The 25,530-nt window shown below is 41.9% G+C and overlaps 1 protein-coding gene across 2 annotated transcripts in view; it reads right to left on the bottom strand.

The window, feature by feature from the left end:
- The window catches only part of itpr1b (inositol 1,4,5-trisphosphate receptor, type 1b), a 59,472-nt gene extending 35,667 nt beyond the window's left edge, over positions 1 to 23,805 (bottom strand). The window contains exons 1-36 of one of the 2 annotated variants that reach the window (XM_055221636.1): positions 23,621 to 23,805; positions 22,993 to 23,101; positions 16,488 to 16,558; positions 11,814 to 11,929; positions 11,332 to 11,418; positions 10,868 to 11,026; positions 10,198 to 10,296; positions 10,038 to 10,121; positions 9,820 to 9,966; positions 9,633 to 9,737; positions 9,492 to 9,536; positions 9,337 to 9,366; positions 8,802 to 8,956; positions 7,592 to 7,691; positions 7,345 to 7,505; positions 7,128 to 7,269; positions 6,902 to 7,060; positions 6,652 to 6,824; positions 6,413 to 6,532; positions 6,134 to 6,325; positions 5,813 to 6,064; positions 5,584 to 5,725; positions 5,357 to 5,510; positions 5,081 to 5,271; positions 4,878 to 5,016; positions 4,735 to 4,789; positions 4,491 to 4,656; positions 4,244 to 4,408; positions 4,113 to 4,181; positions 3,916 to 4,053; positions 3,619 to 3,744; positions 3,300 to 3,500; positions 2,969 to 3,220; positions 2,098 to 2,223; positions 1,171 to 1,299; positions 33 to 153 (exon numbers count right to left, since the gene is read on the bottom strand). In XM_055221636.1, the coding sequence (XP_055077611.1) occupies positions 33 to 153; positions 1,171 to 1,299; positions 2,098 to 2,223; positions 2,969 to 3,220; positions 3,300 to 3,500; positions 3,619 to 3,744; positions 3,916 to 4,053; positions 4,113 to 4,181; positions 4,244 to 4,408; positions 4,491 to 4,656; positions 4,735 to 4,789; positions 4,878 to 5,016; positions 5,081 to 5,271; positions 5,357 to 5,510; positions 5,584 to 5,725; positions 5,813 to 6,064; positions 6,134 to 6,325; positions 6,413 to 6,532; positions 6,652 to 6,824; positions 6,902 to 7,060; positions 7,128 to 7,269; positions 7,345 to 7,505; positions 7,592 to 7,691; positions 8,802 to 8,956; positions 9,337 to 9,366; positions 9,492 to 9,536; positions 9,633 to 9,737; positions 9,820 to 9,966; positions 10,038 to 10,121; positions 10,198 to 10,296; positions 10,868 to 11,026; positions 11,332 to 11,418; positions 11,814 to 11,929; positions 16,488 to 16,558; positions 22,993 to 23,084 (4,663 nt within the window). In that variant the 5' untranslated portion in view covers positions 23,085 to 23,101; positions 23,621 to 23,805. The remainder of the gene's footprint in view (positions 1 to 32; positions 154 to 1,170; positions 1,300 to 2,097; positions 2,224 to 2,968; positions 3,221 to 3,299; positions 3,501 to 3,618; positions 3,745 to 3,915; positions 4,054 to 4,112; positions 4,182 to 4,243; positions 4,409 to 4,490; positions 4,657 to 4,734; positions 4,790 to 4,877; positions 5,017 to 5,080; positions 5,272 to 5,356; positions 5,511 to 5,583; positions 5,726 to 5,812; positions 6,065 to 6,133; positions 6,326 to 6,412; positions 6,533 to 6,651; positions 6,825 to 6,901; positions 7,061 to 7,127; positions 7,270 to 7,344; positions 7,506 to 7,591; positions 7,692 to 8,801; positions 8,957 to 9,336; positions 9,367 to 9,491; positions 9,537 to 9,632; positions 9,738 to 9,819; positions 9,967 to 10,037; positions 10,122 to 10,197; positions 10,297 to 10,867; positions 11,027 to 11,331; positions 11,419 to 11,813; positions 11,930 to 16,487; positions 16,559 to 22,992; positions 23,102 to 23,620) is intronic. The other variant, XM_055221637.1, reaches the window with a different exon arrangement.
- Between the last annotated feature and the right edge of the window lie 1,725 nt (positions 23,806 to 25,530).

Here is a 25,530-nt window from a genome sequence, read left to right as displayed (position 1 = left end):
ATCATTAAAGTAATGAATAAAATGCAGCTTACCCACATCTGAGAGAACTTTGATACAGGCCTCAACTGATGCTTTTTGAAGAGGGTTCAACCAGTTACAGTGATAAACCCTGAAAACTCCCTGAAGAAGTTGAACAAACACTGGCTGGCGAGTCTGAAAAATAACGAAACTACAAATAAATTAAAATGATAAAAAAAATTTGTGGACATAATTAACAGTATGCAAAAAGTGGAGATACTAATAAAACACCTAAGGTTTATTATGCTCAAATGAAGTTAATCTTTGTTCATACTAAACATTTTGATACAGGCATATGTACTACAATCTTGGGGTCCAAAGGGTTCCCAAAAGGTCACAGTCCCACCACAACACAACAGAATCAGTGCACTGAACTTTTAGGTCAAGTGATTACTACAACCACAAAATCTATCAGCTGTTCACAGCCAATACAGTACAATAAATACCTCCGATATCTTTCCAAGAAAGGCCGTCTGTTACAAGAAAAAGAGGGTTGTAACACGCTCATGACTGGGAAAATAACTATGCTAAGTTCTAAGAATGGGCAAGAGGTCAGAGGAATCTAATAAAACCAAACATGGCCATATCTAACAGACAGACATCATGTAATAAAAGAGAATGAAGGGGTTTTATAGAGGATTCAATCACTGGAGTCACTGTGGGCAACAAGAGGAAACCAAAAAGTGGGGAGATCACATTTCGTTAACCATATCCCAGTAAAACCTTGTGCAACACAGATCTGGGAACAAGGCATTTTATGTGCTGACTAAGCTACCAAAACTGGAGCTAGACACTCAGTGTTATACTTACATACATATAACAAGCCAACTATGCAACAGACAGGAAAAGGAAGGTTTTATGAACAGTTTTATACATATTGTATATTCTGTACCAGAAGGGGGGCATCAAGCAAAAAAGATTGAGAGCCACTGATTTACATGAGATCCTCCAATACTGCAGCCCACACAAAATCACTTTGACCTGATACAAAATATTCTGTTTGCTGCTCACATAATCATAACTGGGATGTGACTGTTGTCCGTTTACCCCTTATCCAACCATGTGTGAAGAGTTTAATATTTAATTTGCACAAATAAATCTCTGGATGACCTGACACTCTGATGAGACAAAGATTTACATGCATATGTTTACCTGAAGACTTGTGCTTTGGTCAGAGAAAGGAGAGCTGAAGAAACATGTGACGATGCTCATGACTGTTTCCGTTACATAACGCTCCAGCATGGTGTCCGCATGTTTCCTGTCGCTGGTGTTATTGCACACCTAGGAAAGAGCAGAACCAATCAAAAGACCTGTATAACGTGCAGCCAGCAGGTCACACTTCCTCCATGTGTGCAGCAGGTAACACACTGGATGTCCACTGAATGTGAAGCAGAAATAATCATGAGAGACATGGCATAAAAACATCTGAGAGGTCATGGAAATTTTACACCACCTACTGTTTGAACCACAAGTTTAATCTGACTCTATGTGGGGTGAAACTGTGGAATACTCTGGCATTGCTTTAGTTTTAAATCCAAAGTATTCATAAATTAAAGTTTTTATATAAAGACATGGTCTGGTCTGAAAATAGAAAGAGACCAGTTTAAATATAAAGTCACACTGCACTTTTCTCTGGATCAGTGTTGGTTCTACTTTATGCTCATTCCTTATCAATGCTGTATTCTTGTTTTTACCCTTTTTGGATGGAGATTATATATATATATATATATATATATATATATATATATATATATATATATATATATATATATATATTCTTTACTGAATTGGAAGCTTAAACAAAGCATTTCATTTATGTTCTAATGGACGATTAAGGTGGGATTTCATAGGTTTTCTTTCTTCCACTCCTTTTCAAGCTTAAATAACAAAAAAAAAGTGAAATGTGCATTAAGTGTACTGGATAAATGCGTTCATTGATCTGCTCGAAATAAATAATTAAAAGAAAAATGAATGAACAACAATAATATGGCGCACAATACAGTGTCCTACTTTGTGACAAGGCACCAGGAAGCACAATGCAGTGACCTATTTTATGACAATGTGATGTGATTGTCTTACCCTACAAATATCCACCAGGAAGTTCTCAAACAGCTTCCACATATGGTTGGATGTATAGATCTCTTTCATTTCAACTTCCGTATCCACGTAACAATGGTTCAGAAAGTTTATGTACGCGATCTTCACCTTTAGAGATCAAATATGAAAATAGTAAAACATATACATGAATAACAGGTGTAACAACCGTTGGGCCGTTTATTTTTACCGTAAATTTCGGACTATAGAGCACACCTGAATATAAGCCGCACCAGCTAAATTTGAAAAGAAAATCTATTTTGTACATATATAAGCCACACCTGAATATAAGCCGCAGGTTTTCATATTGTAACATGAGATATTTACACAGAAAGACGGTACACGGACACGCTTTTTTTAAAACTGTCTCTGAAAATTGGCACCAACACGTCATCAACACGGGATGAATATACCTGCAGGTTTAGAAAATAAAGCTGTACCAACACGGGCCATCTGCTTTTATTTCCTTTTGGCATCTTTTTATATTGACCAAGTTGGATTCATTGATGCCAAACTTACGTGCAGTGGCTCCATTTCCTTCTTTATCTTAAAAACTGCATGATATCCATTTCTTCGTGTACTTTCCATGATGAGGGCGTGGTAATGATGCGCAAAATGACCATTCAAAATCAAAACTAGTGAATTCTTCAGAGCATAATCTTTCCCCACGTCTGTCTCACTTTTACGTTTACAGCTAGAGAGCGCCCCCCCGTTGGCCGTTATCCAGTAAAATTCTATAAATAAGCCGCACTGTTGTATAGGCCGCAGGGTTCAAAGCGTGGGAAAAAAGTCGCAGCTTATAGTCCAAAATTTACAGTATATCTCAGTTTTAGGACATAAACAGCCTCGGACACACCTCAGGGATACAGTCTTCATGTGTAACAACTCTCACAATATCATCCAGTGGCAGCAGAGAGTTGCATTTGATCTCAGTGTAAACATTTTTGCCCTCGGTGCAGACGGCGAGCAGCTCCACCAGGTGAATGTGGTACATAAGCTGACTGTTTTCATCCATACGGTCCCGCTCCGATCGCATCATTTGCACTAAAGTCTGAAACGACGCCCTGTCATTGTAGAACACCAGAACATCTTCACCTGAGTTTACGAGCTAACGGGGAAACAACAGCAAACACATTCTTTACAGTTCTTACACAGACGGATAACTGCATAATGATTTATTTTCTAACCTCAGCCATGACAATATCCTGGCATTTCTTGATAAACTTATTCTCAGCTTTTACAATCGTCTGCAGGAACTTGAGGTACTGAACGTGTCGACCGTGAGACTCGATGCAGTGGACGAAGTGCTGAACTACGCGCTCATTGATTTCACTGCACAACTGAAAATTATTCATGAAGATGTGCTGCATGGTGATGGCCTCTAGAATCTGAAAGAGGAAACAATGATTTTACTCAAACCCAGTGAGTTATGTGATCATTTAAGATTATTTATGCGACTGGGAAGTGTAAGTAATATGTAATTTATAACGTTCAGTACATACTCACCCCTGGGTTTAGAAATAAGTTGATATGTTTGTGGAGAAGAATCTGGTTTGGTTGATTCCCTGAACAGAAGTTTTGAAGGAACTCGTGAGCCAGTTTCATTATCTCCTGCATTCGGATATCCTCACCCTGTCAAGAGAAGAAGTTCACTGGAATATTTGCATAATATCTGTATAGTATATGTAAAATACAGTATGTTAGTTACAGCCTGTATTGTATTTGTTTAGGGCCTGCAGTATTATATTATTATTGCAGTCCTGTCAAAATAAATATGATCAGTTTGGAGGAGTCATTTGTCACCTTCTCGTAGGGGATTTGTAGCAGCTCCAGAACCACACTATGAGCTCCCATGTTCCTAAGAAGTCTTTGCTGTTGCTTCCTGCTCTTCTTCCCTGAACTTCCTTCTTGAATACACAACTTACTGAGCCTCACCAGGATCTAGAAGTTGTATAAGTTTAGTTACAGAAGAAACAAAGACAAATCAATGTTTTTCTCACCTCTTTCACAACTCTATAGTTATAATTGCTGGTACTTTCAGAGTTCTTTCCATCTGAACTTGAATCACCCTAAAGACAAAAAGAAATTACTACAGGTCATTTTATTTTGAGCACATCGAGGCAGAATCTACCTTCTTTTTGCCGTCGGATTCAGGTCCATCTCCGTCCATTCCATCCTCTCCTTGCCTTTTGTAAACCCATAATTCTGATTTCTCAACTATAGATCGAAGCTGATCAAGATCTGACTTGATCTGCTTATAGTTGTCCACATCCTGACTGGTCACGAGCAGTTGTACCTAAAATGAGGAAATTATATTACGATTAAATGCACAAGCTTTTAATATAGTGGGTGTAAAGCTGGATAAATTAGCAGCGTACTTGTTTAAACGCCATGAGGACTTCCTGTCTCTGACTAAAATGCCTAAAGAGCAGGTGAAGTGCTCCAGACACAAGGGGAGGGTAGTCGTGCATGGTCAGGTGTAGCAGGACTCGGAGGAAAGTTCGTCCCCCGTGGTCATCAAGATCTAATGGGGTATTCTCCTCACTATAAACACAAACATCATTTAAAAACATGGCATTGGTAATTGCCTCATAGGACTGAATTGACCATTTCTTGAATTACCTTCCCCCAAAGATTCCTTCAGCTTGCTCTTCAATATTCTCAAAGTCCAAATTTCCTACAGTAGAAATGCATTTTGTTTGATTTAGAAGAGAAATCTAAGTGCAAAAACCTTACCATTAATATAACAATACCAAGTGCCTAACCAGGAATTTGTGGTGGGATGTTATTGCCTCCATTTTGGCTGACGGTGTTTTCATCTTGTTTGTTGTTCTCATCAAACTCCCTCTTAAAGATGCAAAGCAGGCAGGAAATCCGGTAGTCCAACCGTACATTGAGGATGAACTAAGGGATTAAAAAACATTTAAAGATAAAGATAAATGAAAATAAAAGATTAACTGTGAGTTACCTGTAGGATTTCAATGATCTTAAGCTTTGTGTCCATGACCATGATGTCCTCCCTTTCAGGCTCCACTTGTGTTTTGGGCACGTCTCCCTCAGGTTGGTGTGTGGGTGTAGTGGGCAGTAAACCTCCTCCCCGCAGCACCACCTGCGTCATTAGCTCTCCCACTCCATGAATGGACTTCATCACATTACTACCTGCAAACACACCGTGCACCTTTTCCTTCAGGTTGCCCTTATAAATAAATAGATAGAAATGTAACAGGACTTCAGTTTAGTGTACCTTTGCTTTCTTCACCCTTTTCTATCTTGTTAATGGGATATATTGTGCTGACGTGCACACAGTCTAAAATATTCAGTAATATTTTGGTCAATCGAAGCAAATCACTGAAGTTGTAAAAACCAAAGTAGATGAGGTTTCTTGCCAGGTTTACTACCTGTAAGAATAAAAAGATTATTGAACTTTCAAAATGGTCTTTCATCTGTCACACAATCCCAAAGAGTCCAGACCTCAAAAGTAAGCTTGTTTTTCTCCTTGTCTGAGAAAGGGATGTTCTGTGACACCACCTCTCGAAGGTAATTCTCCACAAAATCCATGGTGAGACAGAACCGTTCCTTGATCTCATCTCTCGTGGTCCCATCGTTGTCATAGCTGGATATTTAAACGCATCACTCAGTCAATATATTTTTAAAAAAATAATTTGAATAAAATGTAAACAAGTTATGATAATAAACCCACTCATCAATGGCAATTTCAGAAGGAATCTCAGACCACAGTCGGGCATATTTCACCGGGGTGACTTGTTCCTGGGGGTCTCTGTCCACATGCATGTGCAGCATCAGGCGGCAGAAAGAGGCACGCAGGTCAAAGGGCAGGTCCTCGTCAGACATGCAGCGCAGGATCAAGTCCACGTCCAGCTGACCTGATATTTTATTGATTGCAAGGTACTGGCGGTCTAGACACATCCTGGCAAACAGATTCAGTTGGCACCTGGAAAAACAAACATTTTGTTATTCAGTGCAACATGCATGCAGATATTTCTCCAAATATGATATTCACCTGTAGTAGCTGACCACTTCCAGATCCTCTTTCTGACCCTCCTTTGCATCCTGAGCCAGCTCACGGATGCTCTTACTCCTGATGTCTTTAGAGTTGTCCTTCCAGAAGAGCCACACCTCCTCCTCATCCTCTGCCTCTACTGGATTCTCTCCATTTGGTGAGATCTCAATCTCAAATCTGGACAGCACCAGTCTAAGAAGCAAAAACAGAGATTATTCTTATAATCTAAAATTATGATGATCACATGTTAAATGTGTTTAATTAAAAACCATGACTCACTTGGTCTCAATGAGGATGTCAGCATTACTTTGGTCCAGCACTGCGTTGCAGATGAGCTCTTGTGTTACAGGAATGGATTTGCTCATAGACACACAGAGATCTGACAAGTAGTCAAGAAACCTGGTCACAAATAAAACAAACACGTTTATAAAAGGCAAGAAACACAAAAATTCAAAAACATTCTTCAGTGCTGTCCATATCCAGTCTTTTACTTTTCTTGTTTTTTCTTCATATCTCACCTTGGTTCTTGGTTCTTCCTCACAAGAGTCACAAATGTGTCTATCTCAGCAGCAGTGATATGTTTTTCAAGTAATTTTCTGTTGTTATGCAATAAAGCAGTTATTGTGTCTTCTGCAAGAACATCATATCCAATTTGTTTTTGCATGAAGCGGAATTGTTTAGCTATATACTCCTGGAAACAAAGGATTATTTGAGATTGCAAGAAGGTCATTGTTATTAAGGGTCAAGGAGAGTTTTTTCCTGCCCCACCTGATTTTTTCTATAATCCTGCTGGGAATGTCGTAGGACTCTGTAGCATAGTCTGCAAATATGCCTAAAAGGTGCATGACGCTGGTCTCCAAGCTCCTCTAACCGAAGCATTGGTCCATCCCCGCTGTCTGTGAAAGGCGCCTGGAGTAATTTGAAAATCTGCCAAAACCAACAACAGTTGATATTTTTCCAAAGTAATAATATGGATAAATGACCAGAGTCAAACCTGCTTCAAAATATTTTGCTCTCTCATCAGTTTTTGCCGTTCCCTGTTGGGCTTGTTAACCATAATCTCCAGAACATCCTGTCCACTATTGGGAATGTCCACCACAAAGAAAACCAAATCCTCCAAGAGTTTGGTGACAAATCTGTAAAAATATACAAAAAAAAAATGACGCCAGAAACAGGAACAAGGCACAAAACCTTTTAATAATCATACCCACCTTCTTTCATTTTGTGTTATCGTCCCCTTTTCAAGTTTTCCAGCTATCGACGCCAGTACTTTACTCGCATCGTTGGCAAAGTCTAAATCTCGTACTTCTGCTGGGGGCACTGGCACAATGGCAAAAGCTTCCTTATCTTCTTTAACTGCAGATGTTCCTATCTGCAAAAAAACAAACGTCTTATTTTATCTGAAAGGAGTTTAAAACCGCTCTTGTGCACTCATCAACCTGCATGTCAGCTACTCACCCGTAACATAACAGGCTTCTCTTCCTCTTTATCGATAGGATTGTTTGTACTGTGAACCCATGTGTTTGTGCAGAGATGTCTTAGCCTCACGTAGGAACTCCTAAAAAATAAGAAATACAAATCCATGAAATATTGTAAAGCAGGGGTGTCAAACATTTTCACCGAGGGCCACATCAGCGAAATGGCTGTCCTCAAAGGGCCAGATGTAAAATAGATGTAACTACTTTTTTAACTTGTTAATTAACCGTTTCTGTATTTATTACTTATTTGAGTTTCAAATATTGCATATTAATTTGCATAGATGTAAAAATATGACTGTGTAATGACATATCTCTTGATAAAATGACATGTTAAGACCATCATATCTTTAAATTTACCATGTCGAAGGCCACACAAAATGATGTGGAGGGCCACATTTGGCCCCCGGGCCTTGAGTTTGACACGTGTTGTAAAGTATGTGCTTTGCGATGTCCACCAATTTACAATGTCACTGCGCTGTGGAATTGAAATAATATCCCTCCAGACTAACCATCCACAAAAAGTTGCTTCATAATGACAAACAAAAAGCCACATTAAAGTCTGCAACATTATTCAAACTACAATAATCAAACTGCTCCTCGTGAGGGTTTGCAAACTCACAGGACAGGCTCTTCACAATAGCTAGATGATGTTCAGGCCTTACATAACTACCTGCCAATACTAACAAGTTAACATTTGCACAGTGCTTCTCTCATGCAACAACTGGTCACACAATGATTGATAAGGAATAAGACACAGAGCAAAGAAATAGTAGAATCATTAGAACTAGAAGTACTGTTTGGCAGCACAAAAGGCCAAGATCCAAAGATACGTCATTTGTTTTTATTGGTTATATGGATGACATCTCTGTGGTTTATGGGCTAACCTTAATGACATACTTGGCATTTTGTAATACAGTTCTTTCCCCTAGATGCCTACTCACTGTGCCTTCTGTCAGCCTCATAATGAAAGCCCATACAGGGACTTTCCTTCTTCACTGCTTTTATAAACTGAAAGCATCTTAAAATGAAACGGTTTGTGGATTGTGGCTTTTAATTTCATTTTGAAAACAAAACCATAACCCATAACAACAAGAAACAAGATTCCTTTGTCAAGTATCTAAACCTCCCCAGTGATATTTAACCTGCACATGAAACCAGTTAAAAACAAAATAACCATGTGTGCATAATACCTTGGGACCATAGAGTCACCGCCTCTCAAAGTCGTTGGGTCCAGCTCAAAAATCGACGAAATATCCATGCCATCTGGAACTGGCACCAGAGTATACATGATCTTCTCCTGCGGTGCTCGTAGACGGCCCCTCAGCGCTTCATTGTCTGCATCTAACTGCAAAAATGAAACTATGTGAAGATGGGCCCAAAAAGTGTACATTAAAAATATATAGTAGAAGATAAAACAACTGAGGAAATAGGAATATGTTTGTTTTATGCCTGTGTAATCATCAGAGTATGTTTAAGAGCATAGGCCATAATGAGCCCTGGGTTCCCAATCAGTTAAACAAACTGATGCAACAAAAATGTGAGCACATAGACTGTATCTTGGATGTAAAATGTTGCACTACACTGCCCCCTATTGATTAAAATTAGAACATTTGTTTCAATGTGGACAAAAAGCAAACTAGATAAGAAATAAGAACAAGTTTACATTGACACGGTGGATTAAAATATATTTGTATGAAGATATTAAAACAGATTGTATACATTTACCTGAAAATTGAAGGGTGTAAAGTCTGCCACCTAAAAACAAAGCCACAGGATCAATATAAGTATGTGCTTTGACATGCATGGACCGTTTAATTATGAGTCTCTGGAAGAATAATATATGTCTCTGGTTGATTTAGACACAACAAAGATCGACTTACAGCAGATCGCTGCTCAGCACTCTCCTCCTCAAAGTCCTGATTAACCTGAGGGGGAACACAGAAGTAAACCTTATACAGAGAAGAACTATATGACTCCTGTATGTTACACGGGTTACACAGATAAGCAGAGGTAGCTCATACCTCACCAACTTCAGCAGCCAAGTAGCATCCTGTGGCCAAGTGTTTAAACCTAAACAGACTGTTCCAATAACCAGCGCCTCCTCTGCAGGGATCATGATGGACCACCTAAGAATTAAATTACTTAAAATTAATGAAATTTAAAAATATCAAGAAGACAAACCACACATGTGTTTAGCTCGTCACTCACCTCTATTTCCCACAGTGCTTTGCTGCTAGTGGCAGATGTTGCAGATTGTCGACCAGTTGTCCTTAGAAATACATGTTGCTTCTTTTTGTAGTCATCACATGTCAGAAACTTCTCTTGTTCTGCATGAAACAACCGGACTACATCCCCCTGTTGTAACAAACATCCACTTTAAATAAGAGGTTATTTTAGTAAAGTGCCACAGCTGTGATGTGACCCACCCCTTTTAATATAGTCTCCTTATTGTCACTCCACTTCATAAAAAGGACAACTTTCCAACTTGTGTTACAATTAACAGAATTAACCTAGAAAGAAAGAGGGGGAAAAAAAATGTAAATGTGTAATTTAATGTTTCAGACAATCTAGACTGTGTTTTCAAACCTCATTACAGCCAGGATTGTCCACGAGCTGATGGCTGCTGGCGTGAAGAGGCTGTCCAGCATTGACGGGATTAAGGACCACTTTATCTCCAATAACCACCTAAAAACACCAACATGTACAATCATTTAATACAAAACATATTTTTAAAAAGCTGTTGTAGTATTTTAACAGAAGGCAGCATATGGATTCTTGTTATAAAGTTGTTACTGTGAAGAATGGATTGTAGTGTCAAAATACAATCACAAGAGGGAGCCATTGACCCAAGTGTTGGTCTGTCAGGAGAGTCACTGTCCAGCACACTGTTGTAGCACAGTTTTGTCAGGTCCAGTGTTTTTATAGGCGTTTCTCAGATTGATCAATCCACCCGTTACATTCACAGCATTTGACGAGACAGGATACTTCCAAACCCACATGTCTCCTAACAGTTTATACAATAACTTTGAAGTAACACTGAAAATATGTAAAACAAACACCTTATAAGGTTTTCTGAGTCTATTTTAAGCTGTGATATAATTTTTTAAAAGTGCATTGAGTAAAAATGGCATTCCTATGGGTAGAATTACACCCTACGCTCAAATTAGAAGGATAAATTAACTACAAAGCTACATCTTGTTGTTGATGCTGCCTACAGAGAATAATTAAGCTGAAAGAGACACCAGGTTCTACCCACACTGTCTCCCAGGGAGCGCAGCTTGTAGAAAGGCTGGATGTAGAACCAGGAGCCCTCATTTCCCGCAGAATCCAGAGTCACTCTCATGGCGTTCTTCTCCAAAAGTGCAGGCAGTCGTTTGTTCACGGTCAAGTATTTATTGCTTTTCAAATGCAGTAACTGTTGACAGAAAATAAACACTGTTACTTAGATTTGATGCTAAATATTTCAAGACCACAAATGTTCTTCAAGACCGTATAATAATTTGCTTGAACTGTTGTAAACATAAACCATAATTACTAAAGTACTCAAATAAAAATATAACATTTTTAGATTATGTTTTTGTTTAAAATAAATTGAACTTATTTAGTGCTGTGAACTATTTGACTGCTCCACTAAAACAGTCCAACTCTACAGCAATTATTCAAAAGGCCTTGAGATAATCTTATTTCACTGAATGCTCGGCCAGTTTTATCTTAACTTACCTGAATGACATTTCCATACTGGATAATGGTTCCCAGCAACTTGCGGTTTTCAGACTCATTCTGTTTCTTTTCCAGATCGGCAGCGTGCTGGAACACAAAGCACAAGATCCAGTTACAAACCAAAAAAACATTATTGTGAGATTTACCTTGGAACCTTGAGAAGTTGGTTATCTTTTGCACTTAAGGTTTAACACTTAAGACTTGTGGTTCACTAATAGAAGACTATGAGTTGAGATAATGAAGCAGAAATTTTAATACTTTGGGGCAAGATTTGGTGGTTGGAGTTCATCCATGAAGCCAAGATAGAAATAGAAAAGCAAGGAATCATTATCATTAAATAATAATAAGCTGAAAACACTCAACAGTAAATCATTGGACTGAGTTGAAAGCATTTTATTTCAGCATAACGGTGACTAGGAATCACCTTGTACCTTGTGTTTGGTTTGATGACAGTTTAGAGAGAAGCTAAAAAGAGTTATTACGTGGAGTTTGTTGAGGAGGACTGCATCCGTGGTGCTGTTTCCTCCAGGTTTAGCAGCTTTCCAGAACTGTTTCTGTGCAGAGTATCTGTTCATGGGGCACAGCTTGAAAAGGCAATCTGGGGAGTGTGGACAGAGAATATAAGGAGGACATATATCACCAATGCACAATTCTACCAAGACAGTTAAAAGGCTGTGGAATTAAAACAGCATTCGAGTTCAAGCATAAGTCACGTTCTCGCCTTAGAAGTCTGCCTTTAAAGTCAGAATTTATGTTAGAAATTAGTATCCTTTGAACTGAAAGCTTCTCTTCACCCACTTAAGTGTCAGTTTTAAACAAGGCCATGGATCTAGTTTTCGATTGTAGGTCGTTTCAAAACTCGGTCAGTCAGGTCACATTGGAGAGGTTGGAGTGAGCTACTGCAGTGGGAGATCAATTGTGCCCATATAAGGAGGCAATTTGGACAAGAAACAACAAATGAAGATGATGTATTTAAGATCTGTTCCTATATTTTATCACCCCTTTCCGGTGCGCCTTTCCCAGAATACTTAAACATTCAAAAATGGGCCAGCTTCTATTAAACTTCTATATTAAACTCCTCTATGTATATTGTGTTTTAACTTAACCCCTTTCAGTGGCTGATCACATTATTTGGTGTGATAAGAGTAAGAGAAAAACATGTAAGGTATAAAAGGAAATGCGGTCAGCGTGTGTGTCCAGGGATTTGCCTTCACTTGGGTGTGCTGCTGTGAGCAGAGGGAAAGGAGAAAGCGAGAAAACGGGGCCATGTGAGAAGAACTGTGTCTGATAAACCAGGTTAGAGCAGAGAAGATAAAAATACTGTGGAGACGGAGGAACAGAAAAGAGTATATAGATGTTAAATGAAAAAAAATGACTCAGACAGGACCGTGGAAAGTAAATATTAATCTGACCGACTGATTTCCAAGTGAACTGACCAAGTAAATCGTGTCAAAGCTCAAATGTCATTCCTAAAACTATTTGTGAAGATACAGGTGATTAGGCGGAAGAGTAACTTCTCATCAGTTGATTCAATTATTCAAATAAATAAGTATTCAAATAATAAAAAAATAGTTAGACAGGAAAGTCCCACTGAGCTTTAGAATCTCTAGGGGAGTCTTGGCCCCAGAGGAGACACTTTGTTGTGAAGGGAAAAACCGAGCATCTGTAGGATACCAGAGCAGATACAGAGAGAAATATGCAACATCCAATTTATACAATTTATAAGCTCCTACACTTCCTCATAACACCGGCGTTAAAGCAGTACAATGTAAATGATAAATGTGAAGACAATTCAGAAAGGACCACACGAGGCACCAGCAAACATGACCTGTTGATACATTCTGACCAGAGGTGGTCAGTCTGTGGGTGTTGTCTGTCTAAAGTGGGAACCTGTGGAATATTCTTCCATTTATCTGTTGTGTTTACATTCATGTTGTATCATGTCTGTCCATACACTGTCCCAATCAAATAAATAAATACGTTAAATTAAATCCACACCAGAGAACTAGGCAAGAGAAAACCACTGTGTCACATTACACTCAATTAATTCACCTTAAAAAGGAACAATAACAAGGACCAAAATATACAGTAATTTCACTTGTCTCTCTTTTCTTTCTTAAAAATAAAATGCAGCTTTGGAATGTGTATTCATTTCAAACCCAAAAATAATGCAACAGTAGTTTTCTTGAAATGTACTTTGGCATCAGTTCTGCACAGCAGACCTGGTAAAGGGGGATGTGGTGCCAAGTCCTAACCTGCTCAGGAGAGAGTTAGATAATCCGCACCTGCAATGACTGTCTGTCTATCTATGTGAGCCGTGCTATCAGCCGTTAGCACCAGTGTGAGCACACAGCAGTTATGAATCTTTTACAAGATGAACCACTGAGCGAGAGAATAGCATTCATCTGCAGTGGTTTCATCCTTTTAAACAGCTTAAGTGGGCTATTATTACTCTGCTTGTCTGCGGGGATCGTAGGACTTAGCACAGGCCGCTTTTGCAATAAAGGTCAAACTGCTACTGACCTTATGGTGCAGTTTTCTATCAAAACTCATCAACTGTCTACTTGTTTGAATTTGTATCAACAAAAACACAATGTACCAAAGCATCTGCCATTTCTTTAAGAGGGTAATCCAGGTTAAAACTTGTTTAAACTTTTTACACTGACCAACAAAGCTGTGAGTAGTTTAATGTGACTCAAAGATCTAAAATAGATTCTGATCAAACCAGTGTCATTGTGCACAATGGCGATTAAAAACACAGAGGAAAGGTCAGTAGACCGGAGGATGTTAAGGATCATCTTGAGTTAATGGATCTAAAGTGGAAGTGTAATATGTCCAAACTGTGTGTTCCTTGTATAGTTTTAATTGGTTTTAAATGACTCAGCTGCAGGTCACTGGGTGGTTTCATTGACAGGACAGTTACAGCCTATTTTTCTTAAAACGCCTGACTAAAATTAACCTTGCACAGGGAGGGATTCTCGCGATATTTGTGAGTTCAGAAACTCACGAGAGTCCATCCTGAGAGAGTCCCGCTGTAAGGTTAATAAGACAGACGGACCAATCACAGAGCGGGAGGTTTGTGCTGAAGCCACGTACTTCAGCCTATTTTAGCAGCAATATGGAACATTTTGTTTGTGAAAAATGTGCAGAAGGTAAGCTCTTTGTGCATTTGTTTACAGCGAAGATGCAACTGGATGTAATAAAAGTTTGATTTATTTGGCTTGTTCCGCTGTTGTGGCGCTTCGAATAAATCAGATGTTCCGCGTTTTCCGATCGTTTTTCAGCGAGAGCCATCCCAGATTGATGAGTAGAACTCAATTCAGAGTGACACACATATCAATCTGACGTTAGCCACGTTAGACTAAAATTATTCCCAATTCAAACTGAACGTGTGTCTGAACCCTGTTAAAGTCTTATTACATTTTTGTGAATTTAATAGGACTGGTCCAGATTCTTCTCAGAAAGGTTGATTTGCCTGAAGATAAGTCAATTACATCTTTCCATTATTGTTTTACATGTCCATGAGCTTTATTGTTCCATTTTATCAGATAGTGGACAAAAATGAATAAATTAAGAAAACGTACAAGGGCCCACTCATAGTGTTCCATCAAAGGCCCAAAACAACACAGGTGTGATCAGTTATTATCTCTATCTGCCACTTTACTTTTTATTTTTACTTTTTAATTTAAAAGCTGGAATCAGACTAGTTGTTTTCCTTTTAGGCTCTTGAAAAATGAACAATACCTGAATGAAGCTGCATGCTGAATTCAAACAACACAAAACAACAGTTGTGCTTCTAAGGTTGTTTTCACACTGCCACTTGTTAGGTCGGCATAAAAGAGCATTTGTTCTGAGAGCGGTGCATTTGGGCCGGTGTGAACCCAACAGTCACACTCTGGACCGCAGTAAACAGCCGGTCCAAGAGCGCTTGAAACAGAAGGTCCCAGAGTGACTCCACTCACACTCTGGAGCAGGGTGAGTAAAGTGTGAATGAGGCCGACCTCAGGACAACCTAAGCAGTCCTCTGTGGCAGTAAAAGTGTTTGAAAATGATCACATTTATTTGTCTGAATGGTGCTACAGAGCTGCTGTTTGACACGTTTGACACAAGGCCATTTGGATCAAGTTAATATCAGAGACAGTGTCCTTCACCCTCTGTCTGCACAGAGACAGCGTCCTTCACCCTCTGTCTGCACAGAGACGGCGTCCTTCTGCCTCTGTGCGCACAGAGATGGCGTCCTTCTGCCTCTGTGCGCACAGGTGAGCCTGGGTCTGCCCTCTGTGTATTTAGTCGCAAGTGAAAGAAAAGACCACAGTGTATAAGGGAAGTGAGCGTCTGCATTTATCCCTTGACATATTTATACCCAACTCAGATAAGTAAGTTTGTGGATCAGCTGGTGAACTCTGTGGCTCATGTTGTGGTGTTTGGGGTGAATAATGTGCAGTGTGTGAACAAGTAAAGTAAACAGAACTAAAACTAGTGCACACGGGGGTTGCTCCACAGAGCGAAATAACGTGTGAGAAAACGACCTTAGAGTTTAAAAGGTCATTCATAAAATTGAGACTTGTGGTCGACATGTTACTTTGTGAAATCTCATGACATTTTCAGCACCATCAAAAACAGCAGCATTTTACAGCATAAATAGCACAACAGTAAATGACGGCTCTGACTCCTGCCCTTCTGCTAATTAGACCATGATTAGTCACAGCACAAGACCACGATGTGTGAGGGGATCTTTAACAAAACACCACTGTCATTTTAGCCTCCTGTCCGCTGCAGCCTTATGTGTTTAAAGGGTTTATATGTCAACATGACTTTACATATACAAGTGCCATTTCACACATCTGACTTTCTGAAAATTTGAACTGCCTAAACTACACTCTTATGCTGTAGAAAGTTTAGAGCCACAGCACAACTTTTATTTGGTTGATACTGTGTTTTAAAAGTCTCAATGTATAATAGTCATTAAAATAGCAATTATTTTTTTGACTAATTAAAAAAAAAAAAAACTCTGATAAGTCAAATACTAAATAATCAACGTGCAAAAACTAGAATGCAGTCTCTAGTTTTATGGTGTTTTATTATGTAATTTAAAAGGTTGAGCAAATGGACAACACACACACTAATATTTTGTAGGAAAACAACCAGACACTTACCTCTGAATTTCTTGGGGGGGTTGTTAAGGTCACCAGTGTCGGGTTGTACCACACAGCGGTCATCCACAAGCCTGAAAACATTTTATAATAGTTAGTCAACCAAGAAAATGGTATTAATTTTTTTTTTTTTTTTTTAATCACAAATGGCACTTATCAATTAAATTTTATATTACCTTTTCAAACACAAAGTAAAATAAAGCTTTATTTTAATTTTAGGCAATTAAATCAGACAGTCTTCTATTAAGTGCCATTTAACCAGTTTCTTTCTTGTTTTTCTTTCTTCCAAAGTCTAAAATCTGCTCCAAACTACATACTTTTACAAACAGAGGAACATCTGTAAATGCTTTGATCAAAAACACAACGATTAAAGTTGAGTGAACCTCAGTCTTGATTAAAATTGGATTAATTGCAAAGCGCTAGCATCAAAGTTATAAATAAGAGGTTAGACATTCTGCTTGAGAGTATTCCGTTATTTTTATGCATTTGTCTGATAAAAAACCTCACATCTAAAATATTCCAAACATAATCCTGGCCAGGAAGAAAAACACAACAAGGCCGTTTACGTCGCCCGGACTGGCGTTACCGGGGCCCCACCCTGGAGCCAGGCCTGGGGTGGGTGCTCGGCAGCGAGCGCCTGGTGGCCGGGCCTTTCCCCACGGGGCCCGGCCGGGCCCAGCCCGAAGGAACGACGTGGGGCCGTCCTCCCGTGGACCCACCACCTGCGAGAGGAGCCATGAGGGGCGGGTGCAGAGAGATCTGGGCGGCAGTCGAAGGCGGGGGCCTCGACGACCGGATCTCCGGACATGGAGACTAGCTCTGGGGACATGGAATGTCACCTCGCTGGGGGGGAAGGAGCCTGAGCTTGTGCGGGAGGTTGAGCATTACCGGCTAGATATAGTCGGCCTCACCTCCACGCACAGCTTGGGCTCTGGAACCCAACTTCTTGAGAGAGGCTGGACTTTCCATTTCTCTGGCGTTGCCCGCGGGGAGCGGCGGCGAGCTGGTGTGGGCTTGCTCATTGCCCCACAGCTCAGCTGCTGCGTGTTGGGGTTCACTCCGGTGAATGAGAGGGTCGCGTCCCTGCGCCTTCGGGTCGGGGACAGGTCTCTCACTGTTGTGTCGGCCTACGGGCCAAACAGCAGTGCAGAGTACCCGGCCTTCTTGGAGTCCCTGGGAGGGGTACTAGACAGTGCACCAACCGGGGACTCCGTTGTTCTACTGGGGGACTTCAACGCCCATGTGGGTAACGACAGTGACACTTGGAGGGGCGTGATTGGGAGGAACGGCCTCCCCGATCTGAACCCGAGCGGTGGTGTTTAGTTATTGGACTTCTGTGCTAGTCACAGTTTGTCCATAACGAACACCATGTTCGAGCACAAGGGTGTCCATCGGTGCACGTGGCACCAGGACACTCTAGGTCGGAGGTCGATGATCGACTTTGTTGTCGTGTCATCTGACCTCCGACCGCGTGTCTTGGACACTCGGGTGAAGAGAGGGGCTGAGCTGTCAACTGATCACCACCTGGTGGTGAGTTGGATCCGCTGGCGGAGGAGGACGCCGGACAGACCTGGCAGGCCCAAGCGCATTGTGAGGGTCTGCTGGGAACGTCTGGCGGAGCCCTCTGTCAGGGGGGTCTTCAACTCCCACCTCCGGGAGAGCTTCTCCTTGATCCCGGGGGAGGTTGGAGACATGGACTCCGAGTGGGCCATGTTCTCCACCTCTATTGTCGATGCGGCCGCTCGTAGCTGTGGTCGTAAGGTCTGTGGTGCTTGTCGCGGCGGCAATCCCCGAACCCGGTGGTGGACACCGGAAGTAAGGGATGCCGTCAAGCTGAAGAAGGAGTCCTATCAAGCCTTGTTGGCTCGTGGGACTCCTGAGGCAGCTGATGAGTACCGGCGGGCCAAGCGTGCCGCGGCTCGGGCAGTCACAGAGGCAAAAACTCGGGGTTGGGAGGAGTTCGGGGAGGCCATGGAGGAGGACTATCGGACAGCCTCAAAGAGATTCTGGCAAACCGTCCGACGCCTCAGGAGGGGGAAGCAGTGCTTCACCAACACTGTTTACAGTGCGGGTGGAGAGCTGCTGACCTCGACTGGGGATGTTGTCGGGCGGTGGAAGGAATACTTTGAGGATCTCCTCAATCCCACTGTCACGTCTTCCGAGGAGGAAGCAAAAACTGGGGACCCAGAGGCGGACTCGTCCATAACCCTGGCTGAAGTCACTGAGGTGGTTGGCAAGCTCCTTGGTGGCAAGGCTCCGGGGGTGGACGAGATCCATCCTGAGTATCTCAAGTCTCTGGATGCTGTGGGACTGTCTTGGCTGACACGTCTCTGCAGCATCGCGTGGCGGTCGGGGACAGTACCTGTGGATTGGCAGACCGGGGTGGTGGTCCCTCTGTATAAGAAGGGGGACTGGAGGGTGTGTTCCAATTACAGGGGAATCACACTCCTCAGCCTTCCCGGTAAGGTCTATTCCAGGGTACTGGAGAGGAGAATCCGACCGATAGTCGAACCTCGGATTCAGGAGGAGCAGTGTGGTTTTCGTCCTGGTCGTGGAACACTGGACCAGCTCTATACTCTCCATCGGGTCCTCGAGGGCTCATGGGAGTATGCCCAACCAGTCCACATGTGTTTTGTGGATCTGGAGAAGGCATTCGACCGTGTCCCTCGTGGTGTCCTTTGGGGGGTGCTCTGGGAGTATGGGGTCCGGGGCTCTTTGCTAAGGGCTGTCCGGTCCCTGTATGACCGGAGCAGGAGCTGTGTTCGCATTGCCGGCAGTAAGTCAGACCTGTTCCCGGTGCATGTTGGACTCCGCCAGGGCTGCCCTTTGTCACCGGTTCTGTTCATTATATTTATGGACAGAATTTCTAGGCGCAGCCAGGGGCCGGAGGGGGTCTGGTTCGGGAACCACAGGATTTCATCTCTGCTGTTTGCAGATGATGTTGTCCTGATGGCTTCTTCGAGCCAGGACCTGCAGCAGGCACTGGGGCGGTTTGCAGCCGAGTGTGAAGCAGCTGGGATGAGAATCAGCTCCTCCAAATCCGAGGCCATGGTTCTCAACCGGAAAAAGGTGGTTTGCTCTCTCCGGGTGGGTGGTGAGTCTCTGCCCCAAGTGGAGGAGTTCAAGTATCTCGGGGTCTTGTTCACGAGTGAGGGAAGGATGGAGCGGGAGATTGACAGGCGGATCGGTGCAGCGTCTGCAGTGATGCGGTCGCTGTATCGTCCGTTGTGGTGAAGAAGGAGCTGAGCTCAAAGGCGAAGCTCTCGATTTACCGGTCAATCTACGTTCCTACCCTCACCTATGGTCATGAGCTCTGGGTAATGACCGAAAGGACAAGGTCGCGGATACAAGCGGCTGAAATGGGTTTCCTCCGCAGAGTGGCCGGGCGCACCCTTAGGGATAGGGTGAGGAGCTCAGTCACACGGGAGGAGCTCAGAGTAGAGCCGCTGCTCCTACACATTGAGCGGAACCAGTTGAGGTGGCTCGGGCATCTGCTCAGGATGCCTCCTGGACGCCTCCCTAGGGAGGTGTTCTGGGCATGTCCCACCGGGAGGAGGCCCCGGGGAAGACCCAGGACACGCTGGAGGGACTATGTCTCCCGGCTGGCCTGGGAACGCCTTGGGGTCCCACCGGAGGAGCTGGAGGACGTGTCCGGGGTGAGGGAAGTCTGGGAGTCCCTGCTTAGACTGCTGCCCCCGCAACCCGGCCCCGGATAAGCGGAAGAAAATGGATGGATGGATGGATGGATAATCCTATCCTGTTAAAGTGCTGATAATAAGACGAGACGTATAAGTCCTAACATTAGACTGCAAACACATTAAAATAATAGCGCTCTGAATAAAGCCTCGGGAATAGTTAGACACCAAGAGTAGCACTAAACATAATTAGTCATATCAAAGTGAGTCATGTATTTGTTTACTGCTTCAGAAAAATAATATGAAAGCTGAAAATCGATAGTAAGGTAACTTCAGGACGTCAAAAGGATTTACTGAAAGAGGCAGAATAACTCAGAGTCAAAACTCCTCAAAAGGATGGGTTTTTTTCTGAAATAAGAGCACATTTGTAGCTAAAAAATAAACTCTGCGGTAACAGATAATCTCTTAAGCACTCAGAGCAGTGAACAGTAGAGGAATGAAAGTCATGACATGCTGATTTTTTTTTTTCTTAAATGGGTCAAAATGATGTTTGGTTTGATGAACATGGTGATGTTTTCTTCACATTGTGCATTGTGATTAGGCTATCCAATTAAAGTTCCGAAAGACTATAAATATTTCATTTAAACTATGATAACTGGATAATAAAAAATACAAAAAATAATCAATATATACTAATAATAATACTAATAATATTGTAACTAAAATCATCATACATAAGACACACATTTTACTATTATTCTTATTCTTATTATTATTCTCTATCTCAATCTAAATCCAAAATTAAATTCACAAATTGCTGCAAAATGGTGCATTATTATATATTTTTTTTAATTTAAATTATTCTCAATCTCAATCTAAATCCAAAACTAAACTGACAAATTGCTGCAAAATGGTGTATTATTATATTTTTCTTTATTTAAATTATTCCCATTCTCAATCTAAATCCAAAATTAAATTGACAAATTGCTGCAAAACGTTACATTCCCATTAGCATTTTTACTAAAAGCACCTATAAAACTCAAAAACTCTACTCTGTGGGGCCAATTGGTTAATTTATTATTCTTAAGGAGGTGTTAGTATTAAGCATAGAATTATGTGCAGAATTTTGGAAATGTGTAGCATAGCAATACTATAATTAGCCAAAAAATACTACAACCAACTCCAACAAACTTTTCATTTTACTAATAATAATCATCATCATCATCATCATCATCATCATTGTTCTAAGGGCAGAAATATGACATATCTTGGCACAATCTCAATAACAACCACAACTTTTTCGAGTGTTGCATTCGAGGCCTCACTGCAGCCTCGAACTGCATCAACAAATGAATATTCTTCCTCCTCTTTTAGCAGGACAGCTGTGAGTTTAGGGGTCACTCTTAGCAGCGTCAGCATCAGCATCACCTAATACAATGAATAGTGCTATTTATAACCGTGTCCTCTACCGTGTAATGTGGAGGACTCAACGGCAGAAGCACGGGGCAGACTTATCATCCGGCATAACCACACAAGATGAGAGGTTTGATAAACAAGCGCTGCCACGGTCTTCAAAGATGTGCACACATTCAGTTGCCATGGAAGGTGACGCACAGCACCCAACTGTGAAAGAGCAAGGATTCTGCGAAAAAAGGGACTCGCAAGTGGTAAACAGACCAGTGACACAGCAAGAGGAAGGAGACTCCAGCTCGTAAAGGAGAAAAAGAAGACAACACATGTGACGGTCATAGTAAAAAACGGCTGACGCGCAAAACAAACAAGAAACACAGCGCGGAACATTTTCACCAAAACATGGCAGATTGGGCACACGATTAGCCCCGATAATGATGCACTTCTGAACTCAGGCTCTAATTACAGAGGAGGGAAGATGTCAAGTGATGGTGCTAAATGGCTCTCAGTGCAACAGGAAGAGACGGGGTAATTTAAGGCCGGGCCAAAGATACAGCGAGCAAATAAAAATGATGGAGAATCGCTAGGATGTATCACCTCGGACAGACGAAAAACGCAGATATTCATTGCCAACAGTGGACCAGTTAAAAGCAAATTAATATTTACTGACAGTTCATCACTATCCTCAATGTTCTCAGTGCAGTAAAGTTACTGAAGAAGTAGTTTTGTCACGATATAAGAAGTTCAAACGATAAGGAATAGACTTGATGCTCAATACAAATGATGATAATAAAGAAAACACTCTTTCTTTAGACAATGTGATGTTCAAAACTAAATGATAGCACTTTCTTTTCTATTCCCATGTGGCCTTATATCTGTGTAATCCCTCAGTGTCCAGGTATGTTCCATAGTGGTCCATGAGTGTGTACTAGTCTATGTGTCTTATATTCGTTCTGATACAACTCAAGGTCATTCTAAAGCTGTTCAGGAAAGGCTCATTTTTAGTTTTAGTATAGATTATTATCTGGTTTTCGACAGCCCTCCACAAAGAACTCCATTTTGAAATAGACTCAATAATTATGCCGCAATGATATAAGCTTATACTTTCATTATTGTCAGCATGTGGTCTTACATAATAAAGATATAGATCATGGTAAAACTGTTCAGGAAAGATCAAATCTTGTTTTTTTTCAGCATCAGTCCCAGCTCAGAATATTATCCAGTTTTGACACAGGTTTTCGCACTGATTAGGCTTTTTGTTTATACTTTTATGCTTTTTTCCCCTCACAAAACTAACACAAATAACAAAAAACATGCAAAAAGTAAAACAAAGAATACATAAACAACATGCATGTTCCAGCTACAATGCCAATTACAGCCAGAGCTATTACTGTAGGCTACTTCCTGCAAATAATTACATTTTGTACCGCTCATTAGGAAAGTTACATCTCAACACAACATACCCTAAAGTGCTGATGAATCCAGCGGTGGAACCTTCTGCGTACAGGGAGCAAATGTCCCCTATGTGGAGGAAACTTGACATCTTGTCCGACATGATGCCTCTGGATTGGACTGGAATAGAGAAAAAAAAAAGAAAATATTAGATTAAATAACCTTGTGCATCTATGTATAACAATGTAGATTTCAGTCAGAGCGTGGATTATCCTTGGTTTGTGAGATGAAAAAGGTAAATATAAATGCTGGGTTGCTCCTGTGATACATTTGGGTGCTTTGAGTGGAGTCAGTAAAAAGGAAATTTGCAACACACTAAGTAATGACTGAAATAAACTAGATTAAAAGGTTTAAAAATGCACATTCAGTTAATTTAACAAGGAAAATTGCTGTCATGAAGCAGTAAATTGTGTTGTTTGTAGTAGACACTTGAATAAACTGCTGGAACATTATTACAGAAATGATTTGTCTGATAAACAAGACAAATATTGTGACAAAAACACGCACAAACAGATGCACGTCCCACATTCACTGTACGCTCTGGTTTTACTGTACAACATGCGCGTGGGCCACTTCCTTAAAAGGGATGCTGAAACAAAAAAGAACAATGCACGAGCTGGAAAACTAGGCTCGTTTTACCTGGCACGAAGCAAAGAAGGCGCAAAGACAAGAGCAGAGGCGTCCAAGTGGGTCAGAGAGGCTCCTGCACCGCGCGCTATCCGCAGGTTAAGTCCATGGTCCTGGAGATGTGCGCGCGGCGTTATCTCTGACAGCTGAACGCGCCCTCAGCAACAATCCGCTTCTTACCTCCTCCACATGTCACTGAGGAACGCCCCTTTCGGTACTATTTATATGGACCGCATAAGACCGCAAGGCTTTCTGGGAAATGTAGTGCAAACACAGAACTCACTGGGTTATGTTCTGCAGCTGTTTTTACCACTCAGGGTTAGATTTAGGTTTAAAAAAAGTGAAAATGTGAATGTTTGTAATGTAATTAAAGGAGGTTTATGCTAAAATAATGATAGATTTAATGTTATAGAAAAGGAGTGAGTAAAAGTGACTGTAGCCCTCTTCTCACCCTCAGCCCCCCTCCTAATCCTCAGCCCCCCTCCTCCTCATGCTCAGCCCTTCTCCTCCTCATCCTCAGCCCCAGCAACCTCCTCATCTTTAGCCCCCCTGCTCCTCATCCTTAGCCCCCTCCTCATCCTCAGACCCCCTCCTCCTCATCCTCAGCCCCCCTCATCATCATCCTCAGCCCCCCTCTTCATCCTCAGCCCTCCTCCTCTTCATCCTCAACCCCCCTCCTCATCCTCAGACCCCCTCATCCTCAGCCCCCCTCATCATCATCCTCAGCCCTCCTCCTCTTCATCCTCAGCCCCCCTCCTCATCGTCAGTCCCCCTCCTCAGATCCCCTCCTCCTCATCCTCAGTCCCCCTCCTCATCATCCTCAGCCCCCCTCCTCATCCTCAGCCCTCCTCCTCTTCATCCTCAGCCCCCCTCCTCATCCTCAGCCCCCCTCATCCTCAGCCCCCCTCATCATCATCCTCAGCCCTCCTCCTCTTCATCCTCAGCCCCCCCTCCTCATCCTCAGCCCCCCCTCCTCATCGTCAGTCCCCCTCCTCATCCTCAGATCCCCTCCTCCTCATCCCTCCTCCTCTTCAGCCCTCCTCCTCTTCATCCTCAGCCCCCCTCTTCATCCTCAGCCCTCCTCCTCTTCATCCTCAGCCCCCCTCCTCATCCTCAGCCCTCCTCCTCTTCATCCTCAGCCCCCCTCCTCATCCTCAGCCCCCCTCCTCATCCTCAGCCCCCCTCCTCATCCTCAGCCCCCCTCCTCATCCTCAGCTCCCCTCTTCATCCTCAGCCCCCCTCTTCATCCTCAGCCCCTCTTTGCTGAAGCACAGCATCCAGAGTCATTGATTAAACCCATGTCACAAACAGAGGCTCACACACAGTTTAACACAAATGGCTCTCGCTGTGTGTGTCCTTATGTGACAGGACAAAACTGGGAACATGGAAGTTATTAATTATAAGTTAGATTAATTATGTTAAATGTGTTTTTATTCTGCGTAGTTCAAATCTGGTCTACATTTCTCCTTTAATATTAATTTTATGATGGTTATTTGTGATTGTTTATGTTTTTTGAAAGCACTTTGAATTACCTTGTGTACAAATTGTGCTACAAATAAACTTGTCTAGTGTCTGTATAGTCAAATTTTACCAAACCTCAGTCCCCTTCTGCTCAAAACATGGGGTAAAAATGAATGATAAGCACGAGAACCATATGATGGCACCAATATGGAGAAACAAATGGAGCATAAAGCTGTTATGTCCAAAAGTGCATTTCTGCTCTGCCAAAAACACTTAGCAGATGTTAATGAGGTTTTCAGCTACAGATCTTGAACATTAGACTAAGTGGGGTTCACAAGTGTCCATTACCAGATATGTACTTGTTATTTTTTGTTACCTCCCACTTGTTCTTTCCAGAGATATAATGGCAACAATTAGATCATAGTTCGTAAATGTAGCAGCTCGTTGTTTTTTCCAGTTAA

This window comes from Periophthalmus magnuspinnatus, chromosome 5, assembly GCF_009829125.3.
Source record: "Periophthalmus magnuspinnatus isolate fPerMag1 chromosome 5, fPerMag1.2.pri, whole genome shotgun sequence".
Taxonomy (NCBI): Eukaryota; Metazoa; Chordata; class Actinopteri; order Gobiiformes; family Gobiidae; genus Periophthalmus; species Periophthalmus magnuspinnatus.
Note: the sequence above shows the minus strand (reverse complement) of the source record. Positions and strands in the feature narration are given on the sequence as shown.